An 18,524-nucleotide genomic window follows, 5' to 3' on the forward strand; every position below is an offset into this window, starting at 1 on the left:
ATGTACATAAAATGATAATGATGATGATAATTTCATTTTGGATCTGTCCATGTTTATACTTATATAAGCCCCTTCAGCAGCTTATTTGCATACATTTTAGTGAGAAAAATGTGAAATAAAATTATGAAATAATTGAAATGCAAAATGTGTTTGACAGTGAAAAAAAAGAAAAAAAAATGTTGTCTATGTTTTCGATTCGACCGGAATAGCAATTAAAATATTCTAAATATACAAACAATTTTTAAATTCTGTCAATCTTTTGGATAATTAGTGACAGCGGAGAAAAAACAAACAGAAACAAAATCATTTAATTCATTTATTGTTAGTCATTTGTGATTGATTTCAAACAAACAAAAAATATTCAGATATATGGAATTCCACCCTATCAGGAAAATAAAGCAAATAGTCAAACGATTAGGTTTTTTTTGTATGAAAATGAAGATGAATTGTACCTAAAAATTCGATCGATAAAAAAAGAATCGAAATTTTTATTCTCATTAATTTGAAAACAAAACAACAACCAATGTAATGAACAAGGAATTGAAAAAATTTGACAACAGCAGTACTGATTATATTTTTCTTAAAGAATAAGATTCACATCCATTAACAAGTCCAGTAATATTTTACTTTATTTTAATCTCATTTTCTTTTCATTAGTCATCAATGAATTTATTAGAAAAGATTTTGTCAATATATGCAAATGTTGAATATAAAGACAATAATGAAAGTATAACGAACTCAAGAATGAACTGAAACAAAACTGTAGAAAATTGTTACTAATTCTATATATTAGAGATTAATCCTGATTTCTATTTAGGATCATCGACAATTCTTCATGGATCGTTGGTTTGAGTTTATTGGTCTGTTACAGCAGTCGTCATTAATCTGTAACGTAAAATAAATGAACGATCAACAAAATGTTTATACATTTAAATATATTCATTATTATTAGGGTAAATTATTGTTTTTTTTGGCTTATTATATCTGGCATAATAGAAAATAAAAGGGATAATTAGTTGATCTTGATTCACTGTTCATTGATTCGAATAATTTCATTATCATCATCAATAACAGTAAAAACTAGCAAAGAAAATCAAATGAGATAATTCCATTTAATTCAATGAAACAAAATTCACAAACTCGGTACATTCTATGAATCACATTTTTTATTTATTTTTTTTTTCATTCAGAGTTTTTTCTGTGTTATCGAAAAAAAGGTCACTTGACTTCAAAGTTATTGGATTCTATAGAATTTTATCAATAACAACAAATGTGTTCGAAATCACTGGTTTTGACCAAAAAAAAAAAAAAAAAAAAAATGCGCCTATTGGTTCGTAACTGAGAAGAATAACTTTCATGCATTTTGCAACATTTCTTTAAAGTTTTTTTTTACTCATCATTAATGTAATTTTATATGTGACATGAAAAAGAATTTGTGTTAAAAATTGATGGAAAATTTTTTTTGAAATAATTGAAAAAGGAAATAAAATTCGAAATAAAAATTTTTAAAATCCAACATTTTTATTTCTTATTACAAAATCACATGAATTTTGATATTTGTTCAAAAATGAATGGCTATATTATGATAATGGATGTAATAATGAAAACTTTCATCGTTATCACATTGACAACAGCATTTATTTATTATTTATTTTTTATATGGAAAAAGTTTGAAAACGGTAATTGAAATTTTCATTTCTGAGTGTTGGATCTACAAACTGGAGTTAGCAAAAAAAAAAAAAAAAAACACGAATAAACACCGCAAGATTCATTCTTTCAAAAAAAAAAAAAAAAAAAAAAATACAATTATCGTGATGATTATGAATGTAAATGAGTGAAGATATTAATAGAAAAAATAGAAAACTCAATGTAAAAAATAAAATTTTGTCTTTTTTGGCTTTTATTCGAAATAATTGTAGCAGAAAAAAATATCGAAATAGAAATAATGACAAAAGTGAACATTCAACAGACAAAAAAAACAGATAAACCAATCGAGATTGATGAATCTGCTCTTAAATTGCATAAAAATTGGAGCTATTTTTCCATGGAAATACAATTCAATTCTAATTGAAATATTTTTCATTAATGAATCAAATAATTTCAATCATGGTGTTGTTTTTCTTTTCACTAGTTTTTTGGTTCGGTTGATTGATATTGAAATTTCATACATTGTATGAAACAATCATCAATATCAATACGGTTGAATTGGTGATATTTAAAATATGAAATTACTTTAATATAAAATCATGATCAGAAAAAAATGTGAAGGTCAACATGCCAATAAGTTTAGGGTGGATGTTGCATGGGTTTCATGTGTACACCTTGCAATAAAGGATATTCCATTTAATTTTGGTTGTTATTTTTGGATTGTTCGAATTGGTTTGTTTTTTTTTCTCATTTGTTCATATCCTTGTTTTTCATCGAAGATTGATTTTTCAGATTTTTCATCCAATTTTTTTCCATTATTGATTTTTTTTTACTGTTGTTATTTCGATTTTTAATTCCAATTTTATTTATTTTATTTTTTTTTATTTTTTTTTTGATTCCATTTCTTCTATCCCAGATAGTTTTTGAAAAAAATAACAAAATCAAAGAATTGGAAATAGAATTACTGACTTTACTTGGCTATTTGTTTGATTGGATTGGTTGCTAGGCGCATAAATGGACAGCTATATATGGATGTTTAGAATGAAAAAAAAACAATTTTCATTCATTTTTATACAATGAATTGATCGAATTTGTTGCTTATGAATTACTGACGACACAATTCTTATCATTTTACTACAATGTTTATGATGATTCGTATTATTGTTGATCATTTAGGTCTTGTGTAAACATTGTTTATTAAACTAAAAATGTAATAATAATAATATATCATAATGTAGTTAAAAGCCATTTATTATGGTTTAAATGGTGTTTTTTTCTTGTTAAACAACAAAATTGTTGCTTTAGATTCATAATCAATCAATTTTCAGGAAAATATTTATATTTATTCATATTATTATTATTGATGATGATGATAATACCAATGATGAAAAATTCTTAACTCATGGAATTCTCTTATGATAGATGGCGATACTAACTTTTGGTTTAAAAAAAATTGTTCGCATGATACGAGAAAACATTTTGTTTCCGTTTTTTTTTGACGTTTTAGCTCGAAAATTGTCTTGTATTAAGAGTGAAAATTTTTTTCTTTCAAGTCATTCGTTTGATTCAAATCAAAAACATGTATAATTTATATGGTGTCATGACCATTTCAGAGAAAATCATCAGTAGATCTATTGTTAGACATTCTATACACATGTGGCCAGATTTAAATCGAGCATAAAATTATCGATCAATCACACAATCAATTTTTAAGACTACCGTTCATCATCAATGGAATAGTATTGTTTTTTTTTCGTTTTTGTTGTTGTTGTTGTTGTCGGTGCCATTGACAATCATAATCTTATCGTCGTTTAGAGATGAACAACAAAAAAAAGCCATTCTTTCAAATGTTAAACAGTGTATGATATTATGCAACTATGAAACAGATAGATTCGATTGATCCGTTTCGAATCAAAGCATTAAGATTTTCATCAATGAGATCATATCATATGAATGTTGAAAAAACACATCTCTGTTTCATGTCAATTTTGATTCAAATGTTGTTGTAATTATCTATAGCTTTTAAATACATTATCAATGATTTATCATCAAAAATCATTTAGAAATTGACAAAAAAATATAGGATATTTGCATGCATGGGAAATTTTATCAATTTTGTATGGTAAGTACATCAATGTCAATCAATGGGAATTACGATTGGTTGAAATGACGATTTTTCGGTCGCAAGATCGCGCTTCATCGCCCGTTTATTATTTGCAATCACCCATCACAAAGCTTGCTCTGTTCATTTGGGTATATCTTGGTAAATAATAATAATATATCCAGTCTTCAACTGAAACATGAGTTATATATTTCACAACAATCCACCGATTCGAATGCAAGACGCACATGCTCGAAATAATTCTACATCACATGCTCGTCAGATTTCTGTTAGCTTTTTTCTTGTTATTATTATTATTATTCATTGATGATGATCATCAGCATCAGTGATTTGTCCTTTTTGGTGTCTCTGGTCTCTTTCCTGTATATATCTTCAATATAACAACAACAAAACTGAATTCAATGTGTATGTACATGTGTGTGTGTATGTGTCTGTATATTTGTTTTTTTTTCTTCTATTCATCATCAAAATAATGTTTATGGTTTACATAAATGAATTGAAATTGTCATCTTCATCAACAAGACTATAACTAGCATATGTACATTATAATATGATTATATCATATCATTATGATGATTACAGTCATCTTCAATCTATTCAGAATCAATCAATGACAAAATTATTCTAAAATTCCAAATCAAATTATATACCCGAAAATAATTACGTTCTTAATAATAATAATAATAAAATAATAAATAGAAAAAACCAGTGCCAAACTAATTGAATGAATGATTAGTTTTTTTTCAAAAACAAAACTTATCAGGTCTTTAATACATATCTAGCCATATAAAATTTGGTCATTCTATATTGTATTTTTGTAATTATAAACAAAACTAGTCAATGGTTTGTTCATAGATCATCATCATTATTTTCATTTCATTCATCTGGAAAATTTCAATCAGCTGAATTTTCACATCAACAGGTAATAATAAAAAAAATGATTTTTATGTCTTTGTTTATTTTTTATATATTAAGATTCTATTGTCTTGTCAATCAATCTATCATCCTGTTCATATAGTAAAGAGTTCATTCGCACTTTTTTTTTATTCGTACACATATCCCTTCATTAGTTCGAATATTTTTTTTTTCTCAAATTCATTACATTGAATAACAACCTTGTAGATATATGTTTATCTAAAATCTTTGTAATCCTAAAAATTTTTTTTTTTTGCATTTGAATGTTTGATAACATAGAATTATATAGACAATGATGACATTGCGATATGTGACAAAATGATTAAATGATTTTGTGATTAAAGAAACAAGAAAAAAAACAAAAAAAGCTTTTATACCTATTGATTTAGATAATTTTTTTTTAAATTTAATATAATCCAAAGCTTCATACCTGAGAGTTTTATTATAACCATCATCATCATTTTAGGCTAAAAAAATTTTTGAAACTTTTCAAAATATGTCAAAGTCATTATTGGTTTTATATATGTTTTATTTTTTTTTTATAAACTCCAAACAAACATTATTTCTAAATACACTAAAATAAATAAATAAATTCTTTTTATTTTTTTTTACCATTTTACCTTTGAACATGAGCAAGATTCAACATTGGCATAATAATAACAATCCGAAAAATCCGGATGAAAAACAACAACATTTGGTGGCTTCTATACGACGGAAATTGCAACGTTTTATTTTGATTACAATTGAATGAATATATTGTTGAAAACATTCATCTGAACAACTTACTATATCGATTTGATTCGATCGAAACGAATACAAAAAAAACAAACAATTCTCCAACCTTAACAATAATAATAAACCAAAAGCAATAACCAATTTTTTTCACCGTCATCAGAACAAAATTTTTTTTTATTGACAGCTGTCACTGCTGTTATCCAGAAAAAAATCCATTTAATCTAAATTTATTTAGATCACCATTTTTTCATAAAAAATCCAACATATAGAACAAGTTGTTTTTTTATTATTACTACGATATTTGTTACATCTTTTTTTTCAATTATATATTATCCACATCATTCGCATTTTGAAGCCATAAAACTTTCATCATCATCATCAGTCAGTCATTCTACATACATAATCCTAATAGTTTTCAAAACCTCATTTTCATCTATGTCATCATCATCCTTTGTATTCCTATTGTGCATCATTTAATTTGAATAATTATCATTTGAAAATTTGAACATAAAAAAAATTTGACAATCATCGTCATCATCGATAATTGAAAAATCGGCCATCAATGGTTTACAAACGTGTATTCTGTAGAACTACAGACTATTCTGGGATTCACCTAGATAGTGTTAATCGTAATTATCGAAAGCGATACGATCATCTGCAATTTTCATCAATTAATCAATATTGTGCCTTATGCAATTGCTCAACCAGTGTAAAGTGCAATGATTTCGATAATCGATCTTCAAAATCTGTTCTTTATCATTGTTTCCAATACTTGGCCATTATTATTCTTTTGATTATCGTTTCGATCATTGATTCATCATCATTGGTTGTGAATAGTTTACCCACTGGTATTGCTATAAATTCATCTTCATCACCGAATATTTCCGATGTAGCTATTGCATCAGCAAACCTTCGTGCATGGTATGCACGTTTGGACGCTGCAGCTGTAGCAAATGAAGAAACGACTAATAAATTCCGATACAATCGGAATACGATTTCAGTCAATTCTATTGATAATCATACCACTCCATCGACAATCAGTGGATTTCGTTTGATTGGTGATTCAAAAGCTATTGTTTCCAATGATGAGTAAGTGTGAATCGTTATAGAAATTATTCTAAATCTGTGAATTTATTTATATTTAAAAATAGACGTTATGCAATCAAAGCCGATCACAATGTCGAAGTACGAATATTTGGTAAAAATTTTGGTAAAGATTTCCTAATCGGATTTTCTCTTATCGCACCGAATTCCAAATCAGTGATATGTTCAGTGGATGAAAAATTCGAGGCTATTCATACCGATGATCAAACAGCTTATTCATTTATTAAACTTCCAGCTAGTTCAAAACCATATCATCTTTGTTATTCGGAAAATCTGACACAAGATGATTATTTTTACTATGCCGGTAATGATCTTTCATATCAGATTGAATCTGAAGCACCGTTATTGCCAATGTGGCTGCATATAAGTTTGTTGCTATTGTTATTGGTCATGTCCGGTCTATTTTCTGGCCTAAATCTAGGTCTTATGGCATTGGATAAAAATGAATTGCAAGTCATCGAACGCTGTGGAACCGAAGATGAAAAATATTATGCCAAAACGATTTCACCAGTGAGAAAACGTGGAAACTATTTACTTTGCACTTTATTGCTCGGTAATGTTCTTGTGAATTCAACATTGACCATCCTATTGGATGATCTCACATCGGGTATATTTGCTGTGATTGGTTCAACATTGTTGATTGTAATTTTTGGTGAAATCATTCCTCAAGCACTTTGTTCACGTCATGGGCTGGCAGTTGGTGCTAAAACAGTTTATGTTACCTATATATTCATGTTTATTACATTTCCTTTATCATATCCAATATCAAAATTATTGGATAAAATTCTTGGTGAAGAAATAGGTAGCGTTTATGATCGTGAACGTTTAATGGAATATATTCGTGTTACAAAAGATTATAATAATCTCGAAGTAGATGAAATGAACATAATTTCTGGTGCGTTAAAATTTAAAAAAATTTCTGTCGCCGATATTATGACAACCATCAGTGATGTGTTTATGTTACCATACGATACAATACTCAATTTTGATACGCTTACTTTGATCAATAATTCTGGATATTCGCGCATTCCTATCTATGAGGGTAATCGTGATAATATTGTCGGTTTATTACATGTGAAAGATCTTTCATTGATCGATCCAGATCATAATTTACAATTGAAAGTAGTGCTTGATTTTTATTCACATCCATTGTTAAAAGTGTTCGAAGATGATAAATTAGACAAAATGTTAAATGAATTCAAACAAGGTCAATCACACATGGCATTGATTCAACGTGTCATCGATAATGGCGTCAAGGATCCATACTATGAATCGATTGGTATTGTTACCCTTGAAGATGTTATCGAAGAATTGATTCAGGCAGAAATCAATGATGAAACAGATGTAATTTGTAAGTTTTCATGACCAAAAGTTTTTTCAAATAATTTCATAAATGTTTGCTTTATAAAATATAGCCGATAATCGTCGAAAACAGAAGCGACAAAACGTTCAAAGTCGATCGAATTATTTGGAATTCATTCGTGAAGCGGGAATCAAGCAAAAAAATGATGATGATAGCAGCATAATGGAATATTCAAACAATGTGGCTATTTCACCTCAGCTTGCATTAGCTGCCTTCCGTTTCTTAGCTTCTTGTGAGTTTTTTTTATCTCATTGTAATGCTTTTTATTTTATTATGCAATAATTTTAGCTGTCGGTCCGTTTTCATCAAAAAAAATTTCAGAAGAAGTTTTCAAACGTTTGATGAACAAGAATATTTATTTCGAAGCCAAAGGCGAACCACGTAAACCTAATATTGATAATATTTCATCTGAAAATATCTTATATAAACGTGGACAACCGGCTGATTATTTCATCATGATATTGGAAGGACGTGCCCGGGTAATTGTAACCAAAGAAAACCAAGAATATGATGCCGGACCATTTTGTTGTTTTGGCATCGGTGCTTTAACGTCTTCTATACCCAGTACGGATGATGGAACTATTGTACATAATCGTTCATTCAACGAAGAAAGTGGTAAGTTGACTGATAAAAAATATCTTTTTCATTTCAATTGATAATTTTCTCTAAAGCTGATAGTCTTAGCCAGAAAAGCAGCCAGCAAAACATTAGCTTTCAACAATCGGACATATTCATACCTGATTATACATTAATCTGTATGGAAAAAGTAATCTACATGAAAGTAACAAAAGATTTTTATCAAATGGCATTGAAAACGACCGATGTGGTAACTAAACGTTCTAGTGATCTACAAAAATCTCAATCACAAATCGAAGAAAGTGAAGATTCCTCAGAAAATACAACAGCTGCAGCTCCATTGATACCCGTTGGTAGCGCAAAAAATGATAGTCTCTCACGGCATCTGAAAAATCTCCCACCAAAATATCGAAAAATTAGTATGGGTACAAACTTGGCCGATTCAAGTTTGATGCCAAAATTCAAAGATAAAACCATTGTAGGCAATCAATTTGATCAAGATGATGAACAAATGATGAGTGAAACGCTCAACAATCCACGTCTTCGATCACAATCCAAAAATAGTCTTATTGTCGATCAAATACGGCCAACTCGAATTGTCACTTCAGAAAGTCTTAGTAATCGCCGTTCTTCACCAACGGTACGACGATCCGATGCGATCGAATTGCTCACTGGTAATCATTCACCACGTTCATATGGTTCAATCGAAAGTCTGACCAGTGATTCTCAACACCAGCAACAACAATCATTGTTAGATAACCTACCAGTTCCACAGCCGCCATCATCACTGGCACCAGAATTAAAGGAAAAATTAAGCCTATTACGTAATGGAAGTTTATCGGCCTTAGATGAATCGGGTGATCACAGTCAAACGACTGTCCCTCAACAAACAAAGCCCAATGATGAACATACAACATTTTTATGATAACACAAACATAAATATTTATAAATGAACAATATAATCGCTCAATTCTTTTTCCGGTTTATTTTTATTTTCCAGAAGTGATTCAAAAAAGGGTTTTTCTTGGATTCATTTGCTTGGAGAATGCAAATTCTGAATTCCGTTGTTTGAAAATTGTTTTCGTACTGGTCATATTTCATTATTACTTTTGTTATTGTTTTCGCTGTAAATAATTTATGATAATAATAATGATTGTTGAATCAAATTTATCACATTTCCCAGAAATATCCACGATATTAAAATGATGATTCATTAAAAATAATCATAATTGACCATCAATGTTTTTTACGATCAATTTGTGGTTCCAGAAAATGTTGACGGCCATCTTTCGGAAGCCGAAGGTATAGATGACAAAATTCATAAACAACACGAGCAAAACGCATTTTAAAAACTTTTCCGGCTAGACAATATTCGCGTATCAGATTCGATGGACAAGTATCAATAATATGATTACAATCATACGGTTTAGCCCCATACATACGGCACCGTTCAAATGTTTGATCACATTTTTCACGTCGTTGCATCTCCATTTCATATGGTGTGTATGGCCGTTCACAAAAACATTGTTGATCACGTTCTTTTGTCTGACGAAAACCGGCCGGACATTTAAAACGGCTTCGTTCATATTGATCTTTTGGTTTTGGCGGGAAAAATACAACGAAAAAATTATCATCGGCCGCAACATTTTTTCCATGTTGATTGCGAGACGGTGACGATCCTTCCAGACTGTTATCCTCAAAATCACACGGTCGAATACAGAGATATGTTTCACGATTATCTTGGCTATCTATTGGACATTCTCGTGATTTCCATGCATTTGCTATTATATCCATTATGATGATCACCATGATTGTGATGATGGAAGAAAAAATAGAAAATAAAATTTTGTTTTTAATCAGAATAAAACTATGAAAAATAAATTGTTAACTCTTCATCGAATCGATTTTAATTCTTGAGAACAGAATGAATCAATTGTCAATTGTCATAAAACACAAGTTAATTGTATGTAATGAAATCTAATATGCATGAGTGATATCATAGTAACATTGAAAAACACTTGCCAATTGAAATCGATAGGCTAGCCACTATGAATAATGAAATCCACAGCGATATCATTCGTATTCTTATTATTCGGTTGTTATTCGTCATTTTCATTATTTCACAATTTAAAAATTTTCACTATCGGTAAAAAACCGTATTGATATAAATAAATTGGATAAAAATCGACAAATTTCGAATAAAATCGATGCATTTTTATAGCAAAAATTAAAAAAAAATATCAAATAGAGTTCGAGGTGTATCATTTTTTTTGTATGCAAATGAAAATGAAAACGGTGACAAACAAATTTTGGAATTGTCATGATGACTTTTTCTATCTCTTTTTGTGTATTGATGTGATCGGTATGAACTATATTATGAAGTATCTCTTCAACAAATGATAATTGTTTGATCATCAAACACGGACAACCTGGCCAGGAAGAAAGCCCACTAACCCAGTTCGATAATAATGTTGATGATCGAAATTTATTTCCGCATATACAAACATCAATAATTACCCTCGATCATGCAATCAAAATTGATAGAACACAAAACACACACACACACACAATCGATGAGAAAAATCATCAACGTAATTCCCCAACCAAAAAAAAAAAGTTCGGACAAATGTTTCCTTTTTCACCAATATATATCAGATATATCAGATCAAAGTTGATTAAACTGCTAGAGTAGAGAAAAAACAGAAACACTTATACAAACAGCAGATAAATAAATAAAATATTGACCATATGAATTCGATTCGACGATGAGAAATTGGATCGACGATATAACAACAGCCACGACGACGGCAGCTCAATTATATGGTAATTGGGATCGCGACAATAATATATAATATGAGATCATATCATGACCATCATCTTTGGAGCCGGTTCGTTTAGCCGTCCATTTCATCAGTTCATTCATTTTCATTGCTTCGTTGTTTTTTCCAGTCACCATTATTCATAAAGTTCTTGTATTGGATCAATTTATTCAATTTTATCATGTAAAAAATACCTTTATGACAATCTAGGTCTAAGTAAAGTCCAGCACCAAAGTTTTACAATGTCTTTTAATGAAAAAAAAAATTATCTAGCCATCGTCTCTGCTACCTATGGTTTAATCAACTGTACGAATCAAGGGAAAGATAGAGATTGAATAAATCGATACATCTCAATAATTTTGACTTTTTTTGTTTGACTCCAACCTACTAGATAATCCTTGTCTTTCTCAACAGGTCATTCTATTTTTTCAATTTTTGCTTCTCGTCTTAAAATTTTGAGATAACAGTGCTTCGTAGTTTAACATTTCAATGGGCGGTTGTCACTATTAGTATTTTTTATTTTTTAAATTTTAACAATCATATAAGCTTAAATTTAGAAACAATAGAAAATATGCAGGATTAGAAGGTCAGTTGATGGCTTATGGATTTTCAATCTAGTGAAAAAAAAGACAGATCGTATGGAATTTTGTCACATGTTTGTCTAGTCAATTTTTTTTTCTTCGCAAATGTACATAGTGCTCTGTCTTGTAAATATAATGGCCCATAACCATATAATTGGTCAAAATTGACTACTTTCGTCCTTCATTTGAATTAATACTGGTCTAAGATAATGGCGACAAAACAAAACTATTGAAACACTCTACTAAAGAACTATAGCCATTTATCATGTCCTAAACGTTGTTGTTGAAACTACTACATAGTACTAACACAAGCTCCAAGTCTTTCAGTTAACAAAAGTCAGTCTTTTCGAAATGTATAAATATTCGGTTTCTAATGAATCATCTCTTCATTTTACTTCGATGTCATCATCGTGAATTTCAATAAAAAATAAAACTTCATTTTTACAAAGTATAGAATCAATCTGTTTAGGTTATCATTGACAAAAATGACAATTTTGATTATCAAATTTTACGATCATCATCGATCAAATCAACGATTATTGCATCATCATATCATATTCGTAATCTATTTTGCATGGCTGAGTTATACTACCATAACAAACACTTCATCATCGAATGCATTCATTCTTTCATCATCAACTACATCTAAATCGAATATTGTTCGAAGAAATGTTCCAATTGAAACAAAAACGATAGCTGTGGAGAAATGTTATTTTCATGCCAATGGTAGAACGGATGGCAAATCAATATTTTATGGACAATGTATGAGCATGAACGGACCTGATGGTTGTTGTCTTGAAGGCCATTATAAACCCGGTGTCTGTTCAAATTTGGGACATATTTGCTGTACAAATCCTGATCCAGAATGTAATGCTATGTTCACGAATAAAGGTGCTTAATTTTCTATCACATCATCTTATTTTAATATGTCGCTTATCTTATTTTAATCTAATAAATTTTTTTGAATTTAAAAACAGGTATAACCAAATCTGCCTTGAGACAATATGGTCATCTATTTCGGATGATTAATCAAGATCAAACTAAGAATAATAATGGTCAAAATTTGAATGAAAACAATCACAATGGTCAACAACGAGCAATTCGTTCAAATCCTAAACAATTCAAATACATTTACAATACAAATTTTGAAATTGTCGAAATGCCTGCACATATGCAACTGGATGCTGTTACTTTCGTCGTTGATGCATTAGATCGCTTCAATGGTGATTTCGATGATGCAGCAGATTATCTTTGTCAAATGTTGGATCAAAAATATGAAGAATCAAGTCCATGGTCATGTACAATTGGCCGTGATTTTGGTTATTCAGTGGATCCATTACCCGGAAAATATATGCTATTCTACATTGGCAATGATGTTCGCGTTATGGCATTCGTTTCGAAGAACCAAAACTAATCAGTCGGCATTTTGATAACCAATAGTTGATGATCGACCATCACTTTCGATATTGTTGACACCTTTTTTCGAAAATTTACTGACAATCATTATAACACTAATAATTGTTGTTGTTATTGTCCAGTGGCGCCAATTGTCTGAACATGGTCTTACAGTCTATTGATCAAATTATGGTCACCATCAAGAGAGAACAAAGGACCGCTGTGACAGACGTGTTTTCTAGTCGAAACAAAACGAAAAAATATGTCCCTTTTTTCTGCTGTTTCCCATCGTAGATATTTTAGTCTGTCTGCCATAGCGATTTATCACATATTCTCTTTTATCTCATCGTCGTGTCGTTTTTTTATATATATATTGCCTGCACCAATATAGCCATCACCATTGCAATCGATTTGAGAATCGTACAAGCCGAATGGAAACACAAACACACACACACACAGTAAAAGATAAAGCGATCGAATAAAAATGTAAAAAATTGTTTTTTATTCTGTTAATTTTAATTTATTGAAAATTGTCACATCATATCATTTGAATAAATTCTGATGGGATGTTTTTTAAATTAATAGAATATGATTATGACGAATTTATTCTGGGTGGGGTTTTATTTCGTGCACACTTCTTTGGGAAATGAACAATGATCTGTAATGAATGTAAAGAGAAAATTTAAAAAAATGATATTTTATTCAAAAAAAAAAAAAAAAAAAACTCACCATAACCAGCAACACATGGACAAGCATCAACATAAGTATCAGCCTTTACCTGTGCATTAGTACATTTTTCGCCTACATTTGCTTTTGGTTGACAGGAACGAAGTTTAGTCTCACGATCCAATTGACAGCAACCGGAACGACAATCACGTGAATAGGTACAGATTTCGCCAAGTTCACGATGTGTCTATAAGCATCAAAAATTGATATCAAATTTGTCATCATCAAGACGATACAACTAAATGAGAAACTTACACGTCGAAGACCTTCATCGATTGGATGCTGCATCATATCATCATCACCCCAATCTTCTAATTCCATCCATCGTTCTTTTGCTTCTTCAAGATCTTTTCCCAATACTTTAAATTCGGGTTTATTTTGCTGAGCACCGGAATCGGAAATTTCAGCATTGATCATAACGAATGAAGTGGCAAATAGAGCCAATGAAAATCTGTACAAATAATCAGCCATCATTTTGGATGTATGTAATGTAATGAAATAGTGTGCAACAATGAAGAGCTTTAAAGATTATATGATTATGGCACGATAGAAAATTCAATTTTCAAAAATGCTGATCGTCTAATGTTGGTTATAGATAGAGGTAATGATCAATAATGCTGATTTTTGGGAAATTTTCATTGATTAAATGAATGATTATATTATCAATACATCAAGGAGTACATTTGAAGGCCAACTAGTAAACATCTGACGAACAACAACGATGACCACCTTTTTCACAAAATAGCAATCGAATTGACGTTTTTTGTGAATGAATTTAATTTCATTTATTAAATTATTATTCAAAGTTACGACGCCATATAAAACAACAACAATAACAAGATGCTCGCAAATAGGTCTCTTATTTAGAAAAAATATTGTGCTTTTTCTCTTCTCATATGTCTTACCATCAATATCATCATCAAGATTTCAGGTATAAAAGCAGTGGTCGATGCTGAAGAAGACACACTATTCAAGTCGAAACAAACCTTCGTCAAAAACGATGATAGCTGTGAGCAACAGGTTACACTCAGGCATACACTTGATCACGCGATTCAAAAACATTTGAATGATAAAAGAAATAAAAATCTCTTGGAATGGATCGACTTTGAAACACTCAATTCATAACGTGCTCATCCTCATTGTCATTAATGATGGAAAACGAAACAACAACAAAACCATTGACCATTGTCATTTATTAACATTGAATTTTTATTTCTATTTTAAAAGAAAAATAAAAAAATCACAGCTTAAGAATATATTTATGATAATGAGATTTTTATGACTAATATTTATTCAATAGAAAATCTTTATGGTCGTCACAGTCATCATCATTATGTTCATCATGAGGTAATAATGATGATGTCGGCTGAGATGCTAATAATAAAGATGATGAGCTAGAAACAATTGGAGATGGAGAAGACTCATCAATTATTCCTTGATACCACGGATCAAATAATTTTCGTGTGAATGGGCGACAATATTGTCGAACACCATCCTTCGTCGAATCATTTTGCAAATGAAACCAATTTTGTTTGATAAATTCGAAATCGATTTGATCGCCATCACGATAACGAAGTTTACCATCGATTGCTACGGTTGAGTTTTCAGTAGATAGAATATCATTGAAGCTATCTGTATTGGAAGTAAATAGTTCTAATTCTTCTGATTTAGCTTCTGAACGAAGACAGTAGCAAAAATTTATCGGATTTGGAGTGCATGGCAATTTATCATTGCATTTGCGGCAATATTCCTTCATATTTCGACTATTGGCTATTTCAGAAACTTTCGATTCTTTATTATTCAAATATTCTAAGACTTCGTTCATGTAATCTTTAGTAATCGTATCTAATTCAGAATTCAGATAGATTTTGTTACCAACATTGTTTTCGTACATGAAATCTTCAGCCAAATCAGCATCAATATCATTTGAAGATTTTGGCCAAAAATCTTGACAAAATATGTCTCCATTATTCATAAGAAATGCTGTTGAAAAGCAACTGGAACTTTCTGTCAATGTTTGTGGTAAAAATTGCATACCACGAATAAAATTTTGATTTTCAGAAATGATTGGGAATAGTTTATTAATTGAAGGCGGACAATCCAAATAGAATGGAACATGTAACATTTTTGGCTGAATGTTATCGGAATTGAGTGTCAGAAGGCATGTTTTGATATGATTCGAAGCCATTAACATAAGAGTATCACAGGATTGATTTGATGGTATTTTAATCGCCAACAATCGATTTACCAGTTTATCCGAAATCATGTGTTTGATTTGAAATAAATTCTTATTTGGATATCTAAGGTCGAAAAAATTGATGTTGAAATCTGATGTGGTAATAAATTGATGAGGGTCGACAGGGTTAACATGGAATGTCTGAAATAATTCGAATGGTTTGAAAAAGACAAATTCTTTAGAGTTGATTAAGGGTTTTGGTTGTTTTTTTTCGCCGGACATTTTGACTCGAGTATCACCTAACCAGATATTCTCGTGTGTACCATATAAATAGAGAAAGGGGTTGAAATTTTTCATATATTCTAAATGAATGAACTGATTACGTGGTTGAAAAATGTCGACATTTATCGTATTCTCCACAACCAGAGTATGTTTTTCAATATCACTACGATAGATTATTGGATTATCGATATAAGTGGTTAAAAATTGTTGATAAAAATCTGGGCTTCGATCCCATGTGTTTAAAAGCGAATCATGTGAAGGAAAAAAATGAAGTGAATTGAAGCGGTTGGTAATAGGGCTTAATCTATCTTTGATTCCATAAGATGATTCGTATTTAAATATGGCAAAGGATTTTCGAGAGTAAGTTAGAAGCTCGATCTGGTCGCTTTTTTCATAAAGCCGTAAACCTAAGATATAATCGTTGGTTAGTTTTTTGGTACAAACATCATCAATATCATATACAAAAGGATTGACGGAAGAGGATTGTTCGGCTGTAAATCGATGACCTCCATTGTTTGTGTTGTCGGACTGTTTAAGGTTGAGCACATTAATTTGGCCATGCTTGGATGAAAATAAAATTTTTCTTTTTGGACAGAATGCTAGACAATTATGAGCAGAAAATTTTGCATGGCTATGATCATCATTATTGATAAAAAATGGCAATGTCGGTCGATCGATTCGATATGGGAGTCGTTGGTATTGTTTGTAATATATATCATCGTAAGTGCCGATTCCACCGAGTTCAATATTCAAATTCGGATCGATTCTATTATCATTAGAAATTCGAAGATTTTGACTACTCAATGAATGCCATACCGGAACCAGATACGGAAAACGATTACACCAATCCATATTTTAATTCGGATAATGATTATTCGATTCCATTTAATTTGAAACACGTGATTAATCATCTCATTTATGAACAGTGTGTTGAGTATTTTTCTATCATTCAATTCTCACGTTTTTCATCATTGAATGAAAAAAAAATTTCCATTTGCACTTGATCTAAAATAATACGCTTACACAACATAATAATCATGGACAACAAAGATAACAAGCCGAAAAATCCTTTAAAAGTACAACCGATGATTTACATCTGTGCCGAATGTCATGCCGATAATGAAATTCGTCTCAAAGATCCTATTCGTTGTCGTGAATGTGGCTATCGAATCATGTACAAAAAACGTACTAAACGATGTAAGATAGAGGTTTTTTAATTTTAAAATTGAATTTATTTATTTTATTTTAATTTCAGTGATTGTATTTGATGCCCGATGAAGTCACATGTGGAGCGAACAAATTTTTATTAATCATTTTTCATCAATTTATAATTGCCATCTCATCAATTTTTATTTAATGCCCATTCAGTTTTCCGATATAATAAAAATAAATAAATTACATTATACATTATTATAATTTCTAGTATCGATATTTAGTAGAATAATCTTTTGGTGAAATAACCAGACCACGACCTTTTCGTGCACCACGATAAATTGTTTCAACAATATCAATCATTTCTTGCTTATCCTCTAATGCCCAATTGATTTTATTATTATTACCAGTGCCCAAATCGATCATAATGTGTTTGTTTCGGAAGAAAAACATGACCGTACATGGATCATATAATTCGTACATTTTATTAAAATCTGGTACTTCAGTTATGTCGACCAAATAGATGACGGCAAAATTTTTTACCTTTTCAGCAATACCATAAAGAATTTCATCCATTTTCATACAGGTCGGATCCCAATCATGTCCAAAACGAATGATTACGACACGATCCTCTTCGGATAAAATTGCCTGGTCAACTTGCCATCCATTGTGTAAATGTTGTAACATGTAAGACATTTTGAGTATTTAATAATCTTTGCTTATTGAACACTGGAATGAATCAGAATACAAATATTAAATTATACTTTGAAAGGTGAGAAAAATTTACTTTTGATTGCAAATCTATTAATTCGTAATGAATCAAATTCGTGTATAATAATAAAATAAAAATAAGACTGCTTTTTTGAGTTTATAGTTGTAAAAATAATAAATGAATAAAATAAACATTGACTCAAGTCCATCAATCATCAAC

The 18,524-nt window shown here is 30.2% G+C and overlaps 7 protein-coding genes across 8 annotated transcripts; 3 read left to right on the forward strand and 4 right to left on the reverse strand.

Moving 5' to 3' along the window:
- The first annotated feature begins 3,897 nt into the window (after window positions 1-3,897).
- uex (metal transporter uex) lies at window positions 3,898-9,685 on the forward strand. 2 transcript variants are annotated; one of them, XM_075735284.1, is made up of 7 exons: window positions 3,902-4,532; window positions 4,607-4,691; window positions 5,322-6,508; window positions 6,571-7,874; window positions 7,939-8,118; window positions 8,175-8,501; window positions 8,558-9,685. In XM_075735284.1, the coding sequence occupies exons 3-7, from the start codon at window positions 5,982-5,984 to the stop codon at window positions 9,385-9,387; spliced, it is 3,168 nt and encodes a 1,055-aa protein (XP_075591399.1). In that variant the 5' UTR covers window positions 3,902-4,532; window positions 4,607-4,691; window positions 5,322-5,981; the 3' UTR covers window positions 9,388-9,685. The 2 variants fall into 2 exon arrangements, with proteins under 2 accessions (XP_075591400.1, XP_075591399.1); XM_075735285.1 differs by having other exon boundaries at window positions 3,898-4,691; window positions 8,175-8,498.
- On the reverse strand, window positions 9,417-12,753 carry LOC124492378 (uncharacterized). The gene is made up of 2 exons (XM_075735286.1): window positions 10,485-12,753; window positions 9,417-10,243 (listed from the first exon to the last, which is right to left on the reverse strand). Exons 1-2 carry the CDS (start codon window positions 10,576-10,578, stop codon window positions 9,699-9,701), a joined length of 639 nt encoding a protein of 212 aa, XP_075591401.1. The 5' UTR covers window positions 10,579-12,753; the 3' UTR covers window positions 9,417-9,698.
- LOC124492393 (uncharacterized) lies at window positions 12,188-13,839 on the forward strand. Its single transcript, XM_047055263.2, has 2 exons — window positions 12,188-12,753; window positions 12,840-13,839. The coding sequence occupies exons 1-2, from the start codon at window positions 12,348-12,350 to the stop codon at window positions 13,274-13,276; spliced, it is 843 nt and encodes a 280-aa protein (XP_046911219.1). The 5' UTR covers window positions 12,188-12,347; the 3' UTR covers window positions 13,277-13,839.
- LOC124492396 (uncharacterized) lies at window positions 13,737-14,830 on the reverse strand. The gene is made up of 3 exons (XM_047055267.2): window positions 14,239-14,830; window positions 13,987-14,170; window positions 13,737-13,915 (listed from the first exon to the last, which is right to left on the reverse strand). Exons 1-3 carry the CDS (start codon window positions 14,455-14,457, stop codon window positions 13,878-13,880), a joined length of 441 nt encoding a protein of 146 aa, XP_046911223.1. The 5' UTR covers window positions 14,458-14,830; the 3' UTR covers window positions 13,737-13,877.
- Window positions 14,831-15,168: 338 nt separating this feature from the next.
- On the reverse strand, window positions 15,169-17,293 carry LOC124492389 (uncharacterized). Its single transcript, XM_047055257.2, has one exon. It carries the CDS (start codon window positions 17,291-17,293, stop codon window positions 15,266-15,268), a length of 2,028 nt encoding a protein of 675 aa, XP_046911213.1. The 3' UTR covers window positions 15,169-15,265.
- Window positions 17,294-17,388: 95 nt separating this feature from the next.
- Polr2K (DNA-directed RNA polymerases I, II, and III subunit Rpb12) lies at window positions 17,389-17,851 on the forward strand. Its single transcript, XM_075735287.1, has 2 exons — window positions 17,389-17,638; window positions 17,697-17,851. The coding sequence occupies exons 1-2, from the start codon at window positions 17,479-17,481 to the stop codon at window positions 17,717-17,719; spliced, it is 183 nt and encodes a 60-aa protein (XP_075591402.1). The 5' UTR covers window positions 17,389-17,478; the 3' UTR covers window positions 17,720-17,851.
- On the reverse strand, window positions 17,766-18,471 carry Dim1 (thioredoxin-like protein Dim1). Its single transcript, XM_047055268.2, has 2 exons — window positions 18,381-18,471; window positions 17,766-18,322 (listed from the first exon to the last, which is right to left on the reverse strand). Exon 2 carries the CDS (start codon window positions 18,287-18,289, stop codon window positions 17,861-17,863), a length of 429 nt encoding a protein of 142 aa, XP_046911224.1. The 5' UTR covers window positions 18,290-18,322; window positions 18,381-18,471; the 3' UTR covers window positions 17,766-17,860.
- Window positions 18,472-18,524: the final 53 nt, after the last annotated feature.

This window comes from Dermatophagoides farinae, chromosome 1 (assembly GCF_024713945.1).
Source record: "Dermatophagoides farinae isolate YC_2012a chromosome 1, ASM2471394v1, whole genome shotgun sequence".
Taxonomy (NCBI): Eukaryota; Metazoa; Arthropoda; class Arachnida; order Sarcoptiformes; family Pyroglyphidae; genus Dermatophagoides; species Dermatophagoides farinae.